The sequence below is a fragment of the Triturus cristatus genome, chromosome 4_1 (assembly GCF_964204655.1).
Source record: "Triturus cristatus chromosome 4_1, aTriCri1.1, whole genome shotgun sequence".
Lineage (NCBI taxonomy): Eukaryota > Metazoa > Chordata > Amphibia > Caudata > Salamandridae > Triturus > Triturus cristatus.
Window position 1 is genome coordinate 993074934 of NC_140585.1, and position 17717 is coordinate 993092650.

Genomic DNA, 17717 nt, shown 5'->3' on the forward strand with positions numbered 1-17717 from the left:
GCACACCTTGGGTGATCACAAAAGTTATAGTGGTGGTAGCAGCACACCTTCGGAATTGAGGTGTTCCAGTTTCTCCTACCTCAACGGCTGGCTGTTGAAGGCAGACTTGCTCCAGGCAGTCATCAACTACATCCAGACAGTCATCAACCACAACCCGACCACGACAAACCTCCTGTAATGTTTGAGGTTTACCATCAAGGTGCTGAAGTCACACCTGACTCCTTCACAGATGGCCCCCTTCATTCCGTATGTTGTGCAGTTTCACGCCTTCCTCCCAGAACTGAGAGTCAGGATATTTGGGCTAAGATCCCGATCAGCATCACTCCTGGATCTCAGGAAGGATGACTCTGCGGCTGCTGGGGCTGATGACCCCCTGCTTCCTGTTGGTTAAGTACACCAGGTGACGTATGCGGCTCTGCAATGTGATGTAAAGTCTCAGGGGGTCCAACATCAAGGTGACCGTATCTAGATCTTGGAGGAGACTGCAAAAGATCTGCAGTGGTGGTTACTGAATTGCAATTGGGAAACCGGCAGACCCCTCTCCCTACCACATCCAGAGTTGAAAATTGTGACCGATGTGTCTTTTCTTGGTTGGGGCGGCCATCTAGGGAAGGTGGAAATCAGAGGCATCTGGTCTCCGGCAGAGCCCTGGCTCCATAGCAACCTCCTGAAGGCTGAGAGCCGTTCTCTTGGTGCAGAAAACCTTTTTTCTGTCCATCAGAGAGGTTAGTGCAGGTGCTTTTGTACAACACCACCTCCATGTGGTATTGCAAAAAGTAGGGTGATATGGGGTCCTGGATGCTGTGCTAGGAGGCACTCCACCTCTGGAAATGGCTGGACTTACAAGGGCTCTTCCTGGTGGTGAACCACCTGGCTGGATCTTTGAATGTCAGGGCGGATGAACTCAGCTGTCGACGACTAGCCTATCGTGAGAGGCAGTTACACCCGGAGGTGGATCATGGTCTTTTCTGCGACTGGGGAGAACCATAGCTAGATCTTCTCACCATCTCCTAGAATTTGCAATGTCAGCAGTTCTGCATGTTGAATTTTCCAAAGAGTATCTCGCTAGGACACATTCCACCTAAAGTGGGATTTGGGACATTCAGTATGATTTCCCATTTGTTTGTGATGATGAGGCTTGGTTACTGGTATCATTTCGATGAGTGGGTATGGGATCCTTTAATTAAAAATAAATTGTGAACTTTGCTCTGAGAGAGAGAGACCATAATAGTACATTTTAAGTGATGTGGTGAATGTCTGACACTGACTACTGCACAACCTACTCTCATGCTCGGAATCATCTAAAATATTGACTTTGAAGTCACTGGGAAATTTATGCTAAAAAGGAAATGGGCTTTTGAGAAATGTTAAATCCGAAGCATGTAAACAAGACCCAAAACCCTTTTTCAATGGCTTAGCTTTTTCAAGTATAAAGGAAATCTGATGTTATTGAAACTGAAATTGTGACTGTCTATGCATTGAGAAGGGACATCGATCCTGTTTTAGCCAAGTTCCGCTCCTACCTCCGTCCGGGGTTAGTTGTGGAACTCATTTGATGTCAGCCGCAACAGGGCCAGGGATAGATTGTGATGATGATGATGTAAGTTGGGTGATATGCGATAAGATGCAGGTAGTGGGTGGTATCCTCTTCTCACCAAAATTTAAACCAGGTTTATTAATGTGAACATGAGAAATGGGTTTAGAAGATGGACCCAGGAGAAGCCCAGTGAATAGGTCCTTTGGGGCGGTTGGGTGCTGACCCACACTTATTGTTATTTTTCATATTGTGGGCCGTGGAGCTTTTTTTAATGTTAATTTTATTAACACTTTGTACTCAATGTGATGTATTTTGGAATCCTGAAATTGTGTTCTGTATGTATATTTTCCTGACTGAAGTATTTACAAGTAATTTCCACTGCCCCCAATTTCTACTTGACTGAAATGTTGCCAATTTATTCTTTAGGTACTCGAAAGTAAGGAGCAGTCTGTGAAGTCATCAGAACAAGCTTTAGAAGAATATAAAAGAAAGTTTGCTGTGCTGCGTCATCAGCAAGGACTTTTGTATAAGGAGTATCAAAGGTATAAGCATTATATATTTCTGTTGTATCAAGTGTATGGTTTGTTTTAGCACTTCAGTCCCAAAGATTCAATATGTCAAATTGATAAACTGTGAGAAATTCATTCTAAAATATCACCTAAATTAATCCCTAATAAAAAAAAGTTGATTTTGAAAAACAATAGCAAGCCTACTAACAATATGCCAGATTATTTACATGCAAATAAAAACAGTGTAGTACCCCACACCACAGAACAAGTTTAGGAAGTGGGAGAGGTAAGACAAACAGTATTTAAGGAAACTCTCACAATTGATGACCATAGTCTACGTGGCAATGAAGATCTAGCTCTGGTTAAGCTATGAGGCAGTACATTACTGATTGCACATTTCAAATGACCAATACAGTCTGTCTTCCACTTTAGCAGTAACATTTTAGTGTGTATCCCAACAAAAGTCCATTGTCTTCTCATTACATGGGTAAAGTGTGATTCAATTTGAAACATGCAATACTTATTAGAGCTCTTCAATTACTACTACAATGGCTCAGCGCGTTAAAAAATGTGTGCTATATAAAACTCCAGGGAGAAAAAAATGTTTACGTAGAATATGGTGATCTGCAGGACCCAATTTTAAATTACAGAAAAACTGAGCTTTCCACGTTTCTGAGATTGAATACTAATAAGCTGGTAATTGTAACATCTGCAGTGCTTGGAAATAGCAATATTGTAGAATCGAGTGCTAAATAAAAATAGGTTTGTTATTAAGTTGTAATGGGTAGGGTTTTGGGCCTGCCTCTTGTTTGATTGTGAATTACATTTGGTAGTGGTATGATTACATTTTTCATATTCAGTTTATGCAAAATGACGGGTTGGTCTTGAAAAAATTCATCATTGTGATTGCCTTAATCATATCTTTAAGTGAAAGAACATCATGGGAAATCGAATCTGAGAAACTGAAAGAAGAAAAGAAGAAACTTGAAGATCAGAAAGAGCAAGATGCAGTGAAAATAAAGGAGTTTGAAGTAAGAGGCTACATATCTGCACTTGTCTCAGGTTTTTAGACAAATGGTACTTCGCCCAGTTTTCTTGTTTGTAGATGTGTTGTACTTTCAGCAAAACTGAGAAAATATTTGTTTAGAGGTTTGCACATCTAGATACGCTCCTTGTTTCTTGGGGAGTTGGATGGGATGGCGTTGTCAACGTGTTGAAAGTATGGGTCTCCTTCATACATGTATATGTATGCAGAGTGTAATATGCTATTTATTGCTATTATTGGGTGTGGAGGTGAGTCATGACTCAGGAGAGGAAAAGCTTTGAGTGGGTTATGATGCTGTAGGTTATGATCTAAGTCCCGAAACCTCATAAGATGCAGCTCTACTATGCAGAAGCAAGGGGTCTGATGTCTAGACTTCAGTATTGTCTGAATTTGTGTTTGATAATATATTTGCTCCAAAAGATATTTTATGCCGTGCCAGTGAATAAAAATGTGTCCAATAATACTTGTTTTTTTAAGCATGTTTACTAATAAAGACATTTCCAGACATTTATTACATTTAAAAGGTTCACACATATATATATATATATATATATATATATATATATATATATATATATGTATATATGTATATATGTATATATGTATATATGTATATATGTATATATGTATATATGTATATATGTATATATATATATATATATATATATATTCATTCATTCATTCCCAGAAACATCTTTCCGATTCCGGAGCCCCCGACCCTTCAGGGTGGCCTCTTGCAATGAGCTCGGAACAGCCCATCAAAGCACCTTCAAGTACAAAAACAAAAGAGGCCTTTATATTATCTACTGGCGGTCGCCAGTAGATAGTTATAGTTAGGACCGTGTTTCCATAGGAAATCTGAAAATTCTATTTTGAATAACTTTGGCGCCGGTTGACGAATCCTCGCGAAATTTTCAAAACTAATGGGGTGCTCCGCTCAGCTCCTACCCTGAAAGTCTCGGGGTGATTCCTCAAGCGGGGGCCGAGAAAAAAGGGGGGTCCCAAAACGCGTTTTCCCCATGCATTTTTCCATAGGACCTTTAGTCGAAGGTACAGCCCGAACGGCTGAACAGAATTACTTGAAATTTCGCAGAGAGGTAGTCCTCAGGTCAGGGAAGTGCCTTTTGCATATATGGAGTCAATCCATCCAGTAGGTCCTGAGAAAATAGCGTTTAAAAGCATATACATGGGGGCGTGGCCAAGATGGCGGGGTGAGCGGACGCTTCCTCCCGTAGCTCCTCCGGCCCGGCCAAGCTAGAGCCTTTTTCTTATGCTTTTCTCCCCCCGCTGAGGCTCAGCGCGGGAGAGGAGCGTGGCGGAACATCAGGGGCACACATCGGTGCTGTTTTGGTCCGGATCGCCCCGGGGGAACCCCCCCAAAAGTTCGACCGAGATCAAGGCACGACGACGGCGAGCCCGAGGGGCGGAGCGCATTGGAGAGCTGTCCGGGCGCCTCGGCTGGGCCTGGTGCTGAAAGTTGCGATCTGGAGGGGATCTGGCCCGCCGGTCGACGGTGACTGAAGGAGCCTTGCGGATAGGGGCCCGACGGTGTGGAAGGCTTGGGACGGGTGCCCCGGCACTCGGATTGGTGACGGCGACACCTCGCACTGCGGAGGCCCTGACCCCTAGCCGCGGTACAGCGGACTCTCTGATGGGGTTGGACCATCTGGGCCCCTGTGCGTGACAAACAGTGGCCGGTGGTGGAACTTATTTTACTGCGGGGTGCCTCGGGGGCCCCGGTGGTGTCGCCGGGCCTGGTCGTTTTGGCCTGCTCCGCCCGGCCGCCATTTTGTCCCCGAAGGAGCAGTGGTGGCAGCCTTCGCTGGAGTCCTGGCTGCGGGATGCAGGCGACCCCCGCTACTGCTGGGCTGACTACCGGAGGGATGTGCTGTTGGGACCCCTCCGCTGCGGCCCCCTTGGTTGTCTCACACTAGCTCTTGCGGCTGACGGCGACCGGACTGGGCCGCCATTTTGTCACCTGTGACGCAGCGACTTCACTCGTGGGGGATACCCAGGTCGAGTGCTGGCCGGCGGCTGAGCATCCCTGGGGCGCCTGGATCGGTGCCCGACTGCGGAGCTAGCGATGTCTGGAAAAGGAGGCCCGAAGAAAGGGGACCGTACCCTGCCGGACATGCTTGACAGGGCCCAGCACTTGCGGGACAGGACGCAGCCCTCACCGGGGCCCTCCCGGGCTCCGGCGGATGTGACTGGAGGGGAGCCACCCGTCACGAGGGCCTTTATGGAGGAACTGTTTAGCTCCCTCAGGGAGTACTTCCAGACACTGAAGCGGGAGGTGGCCAGCGAGGTCCGAGAAGTGCGCAGGGAGGTGGAGGGCCTTGGTGAGCGTGTGGAAGCGGTGGAGACGGAGGGCCAACAGCGATCGGAGGAGATAGTCCACCTCCAGCAGGACGTTCTTCGCCTCAGGGAACAGTGTGTGGAGCTCCAGGCCCACTCTGAGGATCTTGAGAACAGATCTCGGAGGAACAACATTCGAGTGCGTGGTGTGCCGACTGCAGACGAGGGGACCGATCTGGGGGGCTACCTGCGGGCCCTGTTTCGAGAGATCCTGGGGGAAGCTGCGGACTTTCCCATCAGCATTGACAGGGCGCATAGGGTTGGCCGGCAGCGCCAGTCATCGGCACCTCCAACGGACATTCTGGCCTTCCTGCCCGACTTTCCACTAAAGGAGCGCATCATGGCGGAGGCCCGCAGGAAACAGCCCCTGACTTTCCGGGATCGGCCGGTGGCGCTTTACCAGGACCTCTCTGCCATCACTCTGCAAAAGCGCAGGTCCTTTAGGATTGCCACTGACTTTCTGCGCGAGCACGAGACGCCGTACTCTTGGGGTCACCCCTTCCGCCTGATTTTTCGGTGGAACGGAGTGTTACACCAGCTACGCTCCTTGCAAGACATCTGTGGGGTTCTGGGGCTCACGGCGGCGGAGGAAGAAGGAGCTACGCCGTCGTGGAGGTCCTCGGAGAGACGGAACCGGCGGAGGTCATCGAGGCGGCGCTCAGCGACCAGTGTGGGGCGCCCGGACTCCCCTACCATCAGAGCGGACATGGCAGACGCCCTGAGGGCGGCGGCCGGGGACTCGACTGGCTCCTCTAGCGTGGCCTTGACGGCCTAATACACACTCCGGGGGGAGATGTCTTTAGCTTCTTTACTTGCTTGGCCCGGGGCGGGGGGGTTGGGGGGGAGCGGTTGGAGGTGAGTGGCTGGACGTCCACTTTGCTCTTTCCTACGGACTTGCCCGTTTTGGGGCTTGACTGTGACTATGGGGTGTTTGAGTTTGGGGGTGGCTAGTTGCCAGGGTTGTGTTTTGGGTGGGGGGGGGGGTTGTTTTGGGGTTGAGAAGGTCCCGTCCGATGTTGTCTATGCCCGCTTTGTTCTAGCTTGTCCTGCGCTGCGGCCCTGCGCGCCCCACCCGCTGATTCCCTGCCCATTGCATGGCGCTCCCGACCCCCGCGAGGAATGCCGGGCCTAAAGGTTGTGACCCTTAATGTTCAGGGTCTGAACAACCCGGTGAAGCGCAGAGCGATCCTGTCGTTGCTGGAGGGGACGCAGGCGGACATTTGCCTTTTGCAGGAGACACACTTATTGCCCCGAGATTGCCACAGGATGCGCTCTGCTAGGTTCCCTACCCAGTTCTTTTCCTCGGCAGCGAACAAGACGGCGGGGGTAGCTATTCTCCTAGCGAGCTCCTTTCGGGGGGAGGTGTTGCATAAGTGTGCTGAACAGAAGGGGAGGCTCCTTGCGTATCGCATGCGCCTGGGAGGCATAGCATTTACGGTCGGCTCCGTGTATAGCCCAAACGATCACCAAGAGCGCTTCCTAGATTCCGCGCTGGTGGATGTCACTGCTTCCCCCGACCGCCACGTTATCTTGGGGGGAGACCTCAACATTGTCTTTGACTCTACGATGGACAGATCGGCGCAGCGCTTCCCGCAGACGGGGGAACTGTCCCAGGCTGGGAGGGCCCGGATTGCGGAAATGGGTTTGCACGACCTCTGGCGCTCCATGCACCCCACGGATAGGGACTACTCTTACTTCTCGCACGCACACCGCACCTACTCACGGCTGGACTACCTCCTGGTGAGTGGACCGATGCGTGCCGCTGCCACGGCGGCGGACATCGGGGTCCTGACCCTGTCTGACCACTCCCCAGTCACCGGCGTTTTCCAGTAGCCGACGGCCTCCCCCTCTCGGGGGGTGTGGCGCCTCCGGGAAAAACTTCTACACAAAAAGTCGGTGGTGCAACGCATCGGGGAGGTCATACAGGACTATCTCACCCACAATAGCAATACTGACACCTCGCAGGCGACACAGTGGGCAGCATTGAAGGCCGTCCTTCGGGGGGAATTCATCTCTATCTCTGCAGCTGAGAATAAGGAGCGGCAACTGAAGAGGGAAGAGCTGACGGCTCAAGTCCGGGAGCTTGGGCAGGTCCACCGCCGTACGGGGGCGCCGAGGGTGTGGAGGCAGCTGAGGGCAGCGAGGAAGCTCTTGTCGGCTCTGGATCTTGACAGGGCGGAGTACGCCGCCCTACGTTTGAAGCATGCCTACTACACCGGGGGGGACAGATGTGGCAAGCTCCTAGCACACCGGCTCCGGGTCGCGCAACAACGCAGCGTTGTGAAAGAATTGGTGGGCGCGGACGGGGGGGTTGTCTCCGGGGACGCGGAGGTAGCGGAGTCTTTCCGCGGCTTCTACGAGGCGCTGTATGCTGAGGAGCTCTCCTTGCCACGGGATGCCGACGGCTATTTGGAGTCGGTGACCCTCCCGGTACTGGATCCGGCTCAGGCTGACCACCTGGAGCGGGACATCCATGTTGAGGAAGTGATTTCCGCTATCGCGCGGCTGAAACATGGAAAGGCCCCGGGCCCGGACGGGTACACGTCGCTCTTTTACAAGACTTTTTGCACGGCCGTGGCCCCTGTCCTTACTCGGCTATTTAACTCTTTCGCCGAACCGGGAGCCATCCCTCCGGATCTCCTGAGAGCGACGGTCGCAGTAATCCCGAAACCTGGGAAGGACCGGGCCCTCTGCGGCTCGTACCGACCCATTTCGCTTTTAAATGTCGACCTCAAGTTGTACACGGGGATTCTCGCGTCCAGGCTGAGTCCACACCTCCCCGATCTGGTGGAGGCGGACCAGGCTGGTTTTGTGCCCGGCAGACAGACGGTTGACAACACCAAGAGGGTGACGCATGTTCTGGAGAAGGCCTCAAGGATCTCGGGGGAGCGGATGTTGCTGTCTGTTGATGCGGAGAAGGCCTTCGACAGAGTTCACTGGCCGTATCTTGAGCTGGTCCTCAAGAAACTGGGAATCGGTGATAAGTTCCGCACCATGGTATTTAACTGCTATAAGCATCCTTCAGCGTCGGTGCGGGTCAATGGGTGTAGCTCTGGTGGCTTTGCCATCGAGCGCGGCACGCGGCAGGGCTGCCCTCTTTCGCCGCTCTTATTTGCCCTCTACATGGAGCCGTTTGCTCAGAGGATTCGTGATAATCCGGATGCAGTCGGGGTCCGGATGGGCCAGTACGTTCACACTGTCAGTCTCTACGCGGATGATGTCCTGCTGACTTTGGACGACCCTAGGAGGTCGCTGCCTGCTTGCCTCCGAGAGCTGGACGCTTTTGCGGGGGTGGCCGGCTTCAAAATGAATATGAGCAAGTCGATGGCATTAGACGTGTCCCTGGCTGCGGACACCAGGAGGGATCTTCAGCGGCTCTTTCCCATGCAGTGGTCCTCGTCCACGGTGCCGTATCTGGGGATTCTGCTGGCGCCCACATTACCGGAGATGGTTACGGCCAATTATGCCTCCCTCAGCAGGAAGATCACGGACGAGCTTGGCCGTTGGAACAAAGGCCTGCTGTCCTGGCTGGGGCGAATCGCGGCGGTCAAGATGACGGTGTTGCCCCAGATACTATATCTTTTTCGGGCCCTTCCGCTCCAACCCCCGGTGGGCTGGATACGACAAATGCAGGCTGACATCTCCCGCTTTGTCTGGCAGGGCCGTAGGCCACGCATGAAGAGGGTCCTCTCCACGCTTGCTCCGGAAGCGGGGGGTCTCGGCATTCCGGACCTCCGTAAGTACTTTCAGGCGGCGCAGCTTCGCTATCTGGTGGAGTGGAGCAGGTGGGAGTCCGATAAACATTGGCTCTTCCAAGACCAAGCAGTGGCGGGCCGCACCTTACAAGAGGTTCCATTCCTGCGCCACGCGCACCGCCCCCCCAATCTTTACGCTTCCTTTGTTACGCGGGTCCCCCTGCGTGTGTGGGACGCGGTCTGTGAGGCCCGGGGCCTTACCACCTTCCCTTCGCCGCTCACGCCCATTGCGGGCAACCCGGACTTCTCCCCAGGGATGGAGCCGGGGGTTTTCTCCCACTGGGTGCAAGCGGGCTGCAGGGCACTCTTCCAGATCTATGGCCCGGAAGGAGTGGTTCCTTTTCAGCAGCTCCGCCAGGAGTTCGGCCTGACGGAGCTGGACAGATTGCGCTACATGCAAGTCCGGCATTGGGCCCTCCAGCCCCAGGTGCGTGCCACCGCCGCCCGTCCAATTACACCGTATGAGAGGTGGTTGGCTACGCGGACCTCCGACGCTAAATTGATCACCGATCTGTACAAATACCTACAACCTCCGCCGTTTCACTATTACAACCCGGGGAGGGAGCGTTGGCACAGGGAATTGGGTAGGACACTTAGCCACAAGGAATGGGACAAGATTGCGTATCGGGCGCGGCACTCGGCATATCACACGGGCCTTACGGAGACCTTTACTAAGGTGTCCACATACTGGTACTACACCCCGGAGAGGCTGTATGAAATGCATAAACACACTGACAAGGGGTGCTGGCGGAGCTGCGGGCAGGAAGGTACCCTTACACACATTCTGTGGGATTGCCCAGTGCTGACCGCCTACTGGAGGGAAGTCTTGGACGAGGTGGATAAGCACTTTGAGATAGAGCTGCCGCGACTCCCGGCGTATGTCCTGTTGGGCCTCCCCAATGACCTAATGTATCCACTGAAGTCCCGCAGGGGTAGGCAGATCGCAATCGCGCTGGGGTCTGCGGTTCAGAACATTCTAATCCACTGGCGCACAACCACCGCCCCCTCCATCACCGGTTGGTTGCATAGGCTCTGGCATGTGCTGGGGATGGAGAAGCTGTCGCTGACGGTTGCGGGGGAGATAGACCAATTTGAAGAGCTGTGGCAACCCTTTCTAGCGCTGCTGTCCACTGAATTCCGGGAGCTCACCTGCCCGAGGTATCTTAGGCTTCTTAGGCTGACGCCGCCGGTGACCCCGGCGGACTAGCTTACATGTGAGACGGGGACCCCCCGGGGAGGGGGGGGGCGCGGGGCTTCCTGGTTAGGATCACTCTGATGCGGGACCATAGGACGGGGGGGGGGGGGGGAAGTGTTGTTGTTTCGTCACTGGGAGGATGGGGGATGGGAAGGGGGGGGATTGTGTTCTGCTGGGGTGTTGATGGGGGGGGGGGTTTTACTGCTTAGATTTGGGGTGTCGGATACGCGTGCGGGGATTCCACAGCTTGTATTTCTAGCTCTCATTTACTGTGTTTTTTCCCCTGACCCACCGCGCTACCTATTGCCAACCCTCTGGAGTTGCACCCTTTTTCTTTGACTGTATTCCATGTATCCTGCCCTCCTATCCCCCTCCCCCATGGTTTGTTTTTGTCTCAATAAAAACGTTTTAAACTTAAAAGCATATACATATCTATAGCCGCGCACCGTGCGAGCACCCTAACGTGCGCGAGCATAATTCTGATTGGTGGTTACATGTTAGTCAACGTTCAAATCGGTCGAAATCAGGAAGTGTCGCCGCCGCCATTTTGTTTGTTTTCAGTGCGAGAGTGAAAAAGGAAGGTGGCGAACGTGAAAAGGGGGCAGGGTAGAGAGTTCCTGACCCCCTAGCCTTTGTCAGGGGGTCCCTGAAGGACCCCGAACGCAGAAAATGTTTACACATTTTTTTTTTTTTTTAAATCGCTGGGGTGCGCGCACCGTGCGCGCACGGTGAAAAACCCCCCCAAAAAATTTTTTTTAATACTTAGTTTATTGTAAAATAAATATATACAAAAAATAATAATACATACATAACTTAGCATTTAAAAAAACGTACAAATTCACTGAAAAAACCATAGGTTTCACACACGTTATAGTTAGGAATTAGCATTTAAAAAACCTTGCAAATTCACTTAAAAAAACCATAGGTTTCACACATGTTATAGTTAGGTGGATATTTCACTCGTAAAAAAACAATGAAATTCCCCCGTTATAGTTAGTTCAGATAACTATAACTCGCGCGACCGCCACTCTATCACAAGGATGATGTCATCAGTGATGTCATGAGTGATGCCACTGACCATGTCATGAGTGATGTAATATGTGACGTCATGAGCAGTGGATTGCGGGCGCGCGAGTTATAGTTATCTGAACTAACTATAACGGGGGAATTTCATTGGTTTTTTACGAGTGAAATATCCATCCAACTATAACATGTGTGAAACCTATGGTTTTTTAAGTGAATATATATATATATATATATATATATATATATATATATATATATATATATATATATATATATATATATATATATATATTCAATGTCGGCCATAGGAAAATATTTTTTTGTTTTTCTTGCGTCCCTGTAAGCTTTGTTTTTTGTGTGTGAATTTATAAGGTTTTTTTAAAAATTCTATTTCGTGACTATAATGACCATGTAACCTTTGTGTTTTTTAGTGAATATAAATGTATAAAATGTATCACTGGTCAAAAATGGAAAAGAACCTTTCAATGGAAAGTGCGGCAAAAACATAACTACACAGTGGCGAGTGCTGCTGCATAAAAAAACATATAGTGAAATATGCTATTTATGACCATTTAGAACCATTATTCAGAGTGGGAAAGGCAATGATTCACCAGAGGTCACGATCAAAGGAGGAATGTAATGTAGTAGCTCATTTGTAGAGCGCATCTGTCACTCTGAGGAGCATCATGGCACTAAGCGGAACCCAGAGAAAGGAGGCAAAAATTGGTTAACTGCTAATGGTAAGAAAGAGGAGTCAGATCAGAGTTTTGCAGAGAGTGTCTGATGCACTGAAGATTTAGGTTTTTAGGGCCTTCCTAAAGAGGAACTCGGATGTGTTCTGGCGGAGCTGTAGAGGAAGTTTATTCCATGTCTTTGAGCCTATCACTGTGAGCGATTTTCCTCCCTTTTATGCCAATATAAAAGCTGGCAGATTGGCATTTGATGATCTTAGACTTCGGGATAGGGTGTAGCACAGGAATTTTGTTCTGAGATATGAGATATTGAGGGCCCAAGGAACGGAAAAGTGATGATGAGGACATTGAACAGAACACGTTTATGGATTGGCTGCCGGTGGAGTATTTCTAACGCCATTGAGGCAGATGACCTCCTTGTCCACTTCAGCACTAAACATGCTGCAGCATGCTGGACCATTTGAAGCTTGTGTAGGACCAAAAACACTGAAAATCCTGAGGTCTAAAATGGCAAAGAAAAAAGGTGGTGTGTGAAATGAGGAACAAAAGCCTAATGTACGTGGTGCAAGGGCGAACCCTTAGAAACGTGGTAGTTCACTCACCCCGGGTAACAAACCCCATCACATGGGATTCTCATCCCAAAGAAAAATCTCAAACTCTCAGGGGGCAGCAGGCCCCTCAACGAGAGGTAAGAGCTTAATGCTGTTTGTGTTATGCACCGAAAGGTGGAGTAAATCCACATATGAACTGGGTGTGAGTGGGGGGTGCAGTGCTGATGAAATAGTAGTGCAATAGGAGTGTGTTTAAAACTAGTTACGGGACGGCCAGGAGGACTCTCTTGGACACCGCCGTACCGATGCTAGATTAAAAGAAGTGAAAGCCCCACTAATTCGATGTAATCAATGGAGCAATGTACAAGATGGTGGTCAACATGTTTCAGCCGTGGCGCCTAACTTGGCTCGGCTTTCATCAGGACCTGGTAAGCTACTGCAAAAATGAAAAAATGACGTAACAAAGGATACAGAGGGCACCCTCAAAATTGCTTGTAGGGTGTGCGTCTCCTCAAGGATACAAACATCACCTAGACAAAAAAGACTCAGTGTAAGAATGTGGGTCATAATTGCTCAGTAGTGACAGGTAAGAATGTATAAACTAAAAGCAAGTACCACTCACCCGTATAAACTGGGTGGAAAATGGACCTCCACCTGGCAACCGCTCAGGAAGGAACACCGCTCTGAAAAAAAGATGTAAGACTGCTAAAGAAAGGGGTGCTTACATATCATGAGCGAGTGTGAAAGAAAGTGAGTGGGTCCTCTAACAACGAGGGAGACTGACAAAAACAGCGTATGCACGGAATGCTGTTGGGTGCAAGGATCGTTGCTTATCAACAGGAAAGGCCAGTAAGAGAAACGTGACCCATCCTGTTTAATCGATCAGAGCAATAAGAAGTAGAACATGTCTAGACAGTTGTAAAAGAATGTCGCGATCTACGCCCAAACTTATCGCTGGAAGGTGAGGGGTTGGTCGCCTTCATAGAAAAAATAAATAAAGAAAAAGAACTGAAAAGAGGGACAGTATGTGCCCAGCGTCAAAAAAATCTTACCTCTCCGTCGGGGAACCGGGCTGGAATGAGCCTGCAGCCGGAGGTCCCGCGGGGTTGGACGGAGGCGGATTAAGAAAAGAAGTGTCAGCAGTTACGGGCCAATCAGGGGAAAGGTTACTCATGCTGGCAAGAGGGAGAACCAATCGAAAGTGCTGAGCCACTCGTGTGGCAGTAACCAAGGAGACTGTTGTACAGCTGACGGGTTACGGGTGACGCTGTCAGAAAATCAAAGGTATGCGCGCCGCGGTTAATTAGGGAAGCGGTTGATAGCGCTCCTTAACAAGGTAAATAGATTCGAAAAAATAATCAGAGGCGTGGAGAAACTTGATGGGCAACAATGAAATAAACACATGCTGCGTAATCCACGCGAAGGCGCACTGGTTTAGACGGCGCTTGCTCTTAAAGCGCGGATCGCTCAGTGGGTAACAATTCACTGAGAAGGGTGTGAACTGATGTGAGACATCAGTTACTGCAACGCGGTCGAAGCTAGTTAGAATGGCACTAGGTGCGCCGGGAAGTAGAAGGAAGATAAAGCTGTCGATAAGTAGGGCAAGACAGAACAGGACTCTCAATGTAGAAAGCATGAACAGTCGGTGGTAGGGCATCAGCCTGAAGGTGTGCGTGCCAGAGTACAGAAGCCCTGCAGAGCAAATGCCAGGGATGTGTATAGTAACGATGAGTTAATAAAATGCTTGATGGAAAATACCCATGAACAGGGTGTGAAGCATGGGTCAGATGGTGAGATCAAGCCATATGTGTTACAAAGATAGCCAAGGAATATCATCGTTCAGTCCTTGAACGTGTGTCTTCAATTTATACACCCACCTCTGCTCACGTTTGAATAAAAAAGAAGAGCTATCTGTAAGATGTGGTGGTATGTAGGGTTTGTCAAGGACTGTCCAGTGTAGGTCATTGGGAGCATGATTGACCTCTAGAAAGTGGTTGGTAAGTTTGGTAGAGGAACGACCACATCGTATAGTGCTTTTGTGTTCCAAAATGCGAATTTTAATACGGCGAGTGGTCATGCCAATGTATCTTAGCCCGCATGGGCAGGTTATCAGATAGATCAGATTTGAGCTATTGCAATTACTGTGGCTTCTAAGAGTCCACGGTCTGCCAGTGCCAATGTCAATTTCTTTGGTCACAGAGGTGTGGTTGCATGCCGCACAAGAACCACATGGATAGTGGCCCACAACTGGAGGGAGACCCCACAGAGTTTGTTGGGTGCATGTTTGGTTAGTGCGTGGGCGAGTGTGTACCAACTGGTCTCTGATGTTACTGCTGCGTTTAAACGCGAAGAGGGGTTTAGGCAGCCCTACATCACCTATATTCAGAATCTTCCAATTGGATAAAATGATTTTTTTGAGTTGGTTGGAAAATTGACAATAGGTGTGCACACAAGTGAGTCTGTTCTCAGGTGTCTTGGGGATCTTAGGTGCCAACAGAGCCTCCCGGTTATTATTCGCAGCGCGTTTGGACGCTCTGCGGATCAAGTGTTTGGGATAGTCTCTGGCCAATAATTGTCTGGATAGATTACTGGCGTGTTCCTTGTACTTGTCAGTTGAGGAACAGTTCCTTTTGAGGCGCAGAAACTGTCCAAAGGGCAGATTGTCTCGCAAAGCCCGTGGGTGGAAGCTATCATACTTCAAAAGAGCGTTCACCGCCATGGGTTTCTTGTATAGCTCAGTACTCAAGCGACCCTCAAACGGGGTTATCAAGATGTCAAGGAATGGTAGCTGAGTCTTAGAGTACTCACAGGTGAAGTTCAAAAAGGGGTCACAGTTGTTGAGCCAATTCTTGAAAGCCAAAAGTGAGGAAAGAGGTCCCTGCCAAAGTACGAAATGTACCTCTTCCAAATCTTGATATGATTACTGTATGGATTGTTGGTGCTCAGCACATGTTGTTCCTCAAAAACATGAACATACAGATTTGCCAGGCTGGGAGCAAAAATGCTCCCCATTGAAGTGCCTGACACTTGCAAAAACAACTGCTCCTCAAATTGAAAAAAGTTCTCTTTCATGGCGAGCTTCGCACACGACATGATAAATGAAACAGGAGTGATGGAGTCTGGTGGATTAGCCAGCAGGAGAGATTCGATAACATCCAAAGTCTCATCCTGCGGGATGCATGTGTACAATGACTCTACATCGAATGAGACTAAGAATTCTGTTGCACAATCAAAAGACAAGTCTTCAAGTAGGATCAGAATGTCCTTGGTGTCCTTGAGATACGTAGGCATTTTGGCCACAAAGGGGCGTAGGAAGTGGTCTGCAAATGCCGACAGAGGTTCCAAAAGGGACCCTAGTCCTGAGATTATTGGGCGGCCAGGGGGAGGATTCACATTCTTATGTACCTTGGGTAGAATATAGAAATAAGGTACAATAGAAGTGGTGTTGACCAAATATTGAGCTTCATTCGAAGTGATCCAACCATTGGTGCTGGCTTCATTCACTAGGATCTGAATGGTCGTAAGTAAGCGTGTGGTAGGGTCTTGAGCAAGAGGTTGATAGAAGTTGGTGTTACCCAACTGTCTCAAGCATTCAGAGCGATAAGCGGTGGTGTCCATGATGACGGTGGCACCACCCTTGTCAGCTGGCTTGATCATTATGGAGTCATCAGAGGTAAGGGAGCGCAAAGCTAGGCGCTCTAATTTAGTAAGGTTTTGGTATTGGCGGTTTTCGGAGACACAGGAGGAGGATATCTGTGAGGTCACTGCTGTTTCAAAAGTAAGTACCTGTGGTGGTACTTGACTGGGCAAGGGATTAAAGGTGGATTTATTGCGTAAGCCCGTGTTCAAGTCATGGTCATTGACAGAGGTACTGGGTTCTGCGCGAAAAAAGAAATTCAAGCGAATCTTTCTGAAAAAATGAGCGAGCTCCTGATTTATGGAGAACATATCTCCTTTAAAGGAGGGAACAAATCCTAATCCTTTATTCAGGAGGGACTTTTCATCCTGTGTAAGAACTCTGCTGGATAAATTAATGACTAGGTTGTGCTCGAGCTCGTGCTCGGGACTGCTGGAGTGTCCCTCGAGCTCGATGATGGAGTGCCTTGTTGTTGATCTGACCAATGGACTTGGTTCCGTCTCCTTCCCCTTGACCTTCCTCGGCCAAACCCTAAAAAAGGCTGGTTGGTATACATCTGTGGAGGAGGGGGGTAGGGACAAGGTTGTCCGAAGGGAGGGGGTTGTCCAAATGGAGGAAAGGGGGGGTAGTTGTAAGCGGCAGGGGGCCACCATTGAGAGGGATACATAGGGTTAGGTGCGCCTCTCAGGTTTCTCCTATTGCCTCTACCTCTCCTTTTGTTTCCTCTCAGCAAGGAATCTTCACCCGAGGCAGTGTCTGACCCACTTGACCAGTCATCACTGCCTGATGTAGAATAGTCGGACCCATACCTGCGGCCCTGTCGATTGAGTTGAGGAGGCACGTAATCAGCACTAGTGTATGGGTACACTTTCTCTAGTGAAAAACGTGCCAAATCTTTTTTAAATTTGGTAATCTTAGTCATCAATACCGAGTCCTTGAATTCTTTGTTGTGTTTATTGGATTCCTCTTGTTGTTTCTTGAAGAGTGTGCCAGTGAGTGTCACTTTAATTTGTGATTCTAATGCCTGGATCTCAACTAACACAGCATCGGCAACTCGTTTGGCAGTGCTTATGATAAGAATCAACCAATCTCTGGTGCACTTCCAAGCTATTAGGGACCAATCATTGAGAAAAGCTTTGTCGTCCAGGAACAATCTAGGAGCGTTTGTCACAATGAGTCCTGTAGGGGCACAATTAGCTCTCAAATATTCGGTCATAATTGCGAACACATTTTTATATATCTTCCTGTGAGTTCTTTCCTTCTGATTCCTTGGTTGAGACTGACTTTACTTTGTTTGCACCAAATAGCCATTCTTACAATCATGGCAGAACGCCTTGGTTTAACTTTTGACGACACCATAGCTCAAGCTATTCTAGATACACCAAGTATCATGGACACCTTTCAAGGTCCCTTAA

The 17717-nt window shown here is 49.5% G+C and overlaps 1 protein-coding gene across 4 annotated transcripts in view; it reads left to right on the forward strand.

Annotated features, from left to right (window-relative positions):
• The window catches only part of CEP290 (centrosomal protein 290), a 1516454-nt gene that overhangs the window by 398339 nt on the left and 1100398 nt on the right, over positions 1-17717 (forward strand). For all 4 annotated transcript variants that reach the window (XM_085653911.1, XM_085653913.1, XM_085653912.1 and 1 more), the window contains exons 22-23: positions 1964-2079; positions 2975-3077. In XM_085653911.1, the coding sequence (XP_085510037.1) occupies positions 1964-2079; positions 2975-3077 (219 nt within the window). The remainder of the gene's footprint in view (positions 1-1963; positions 2080-2974; positions 3078-17717) is intronic.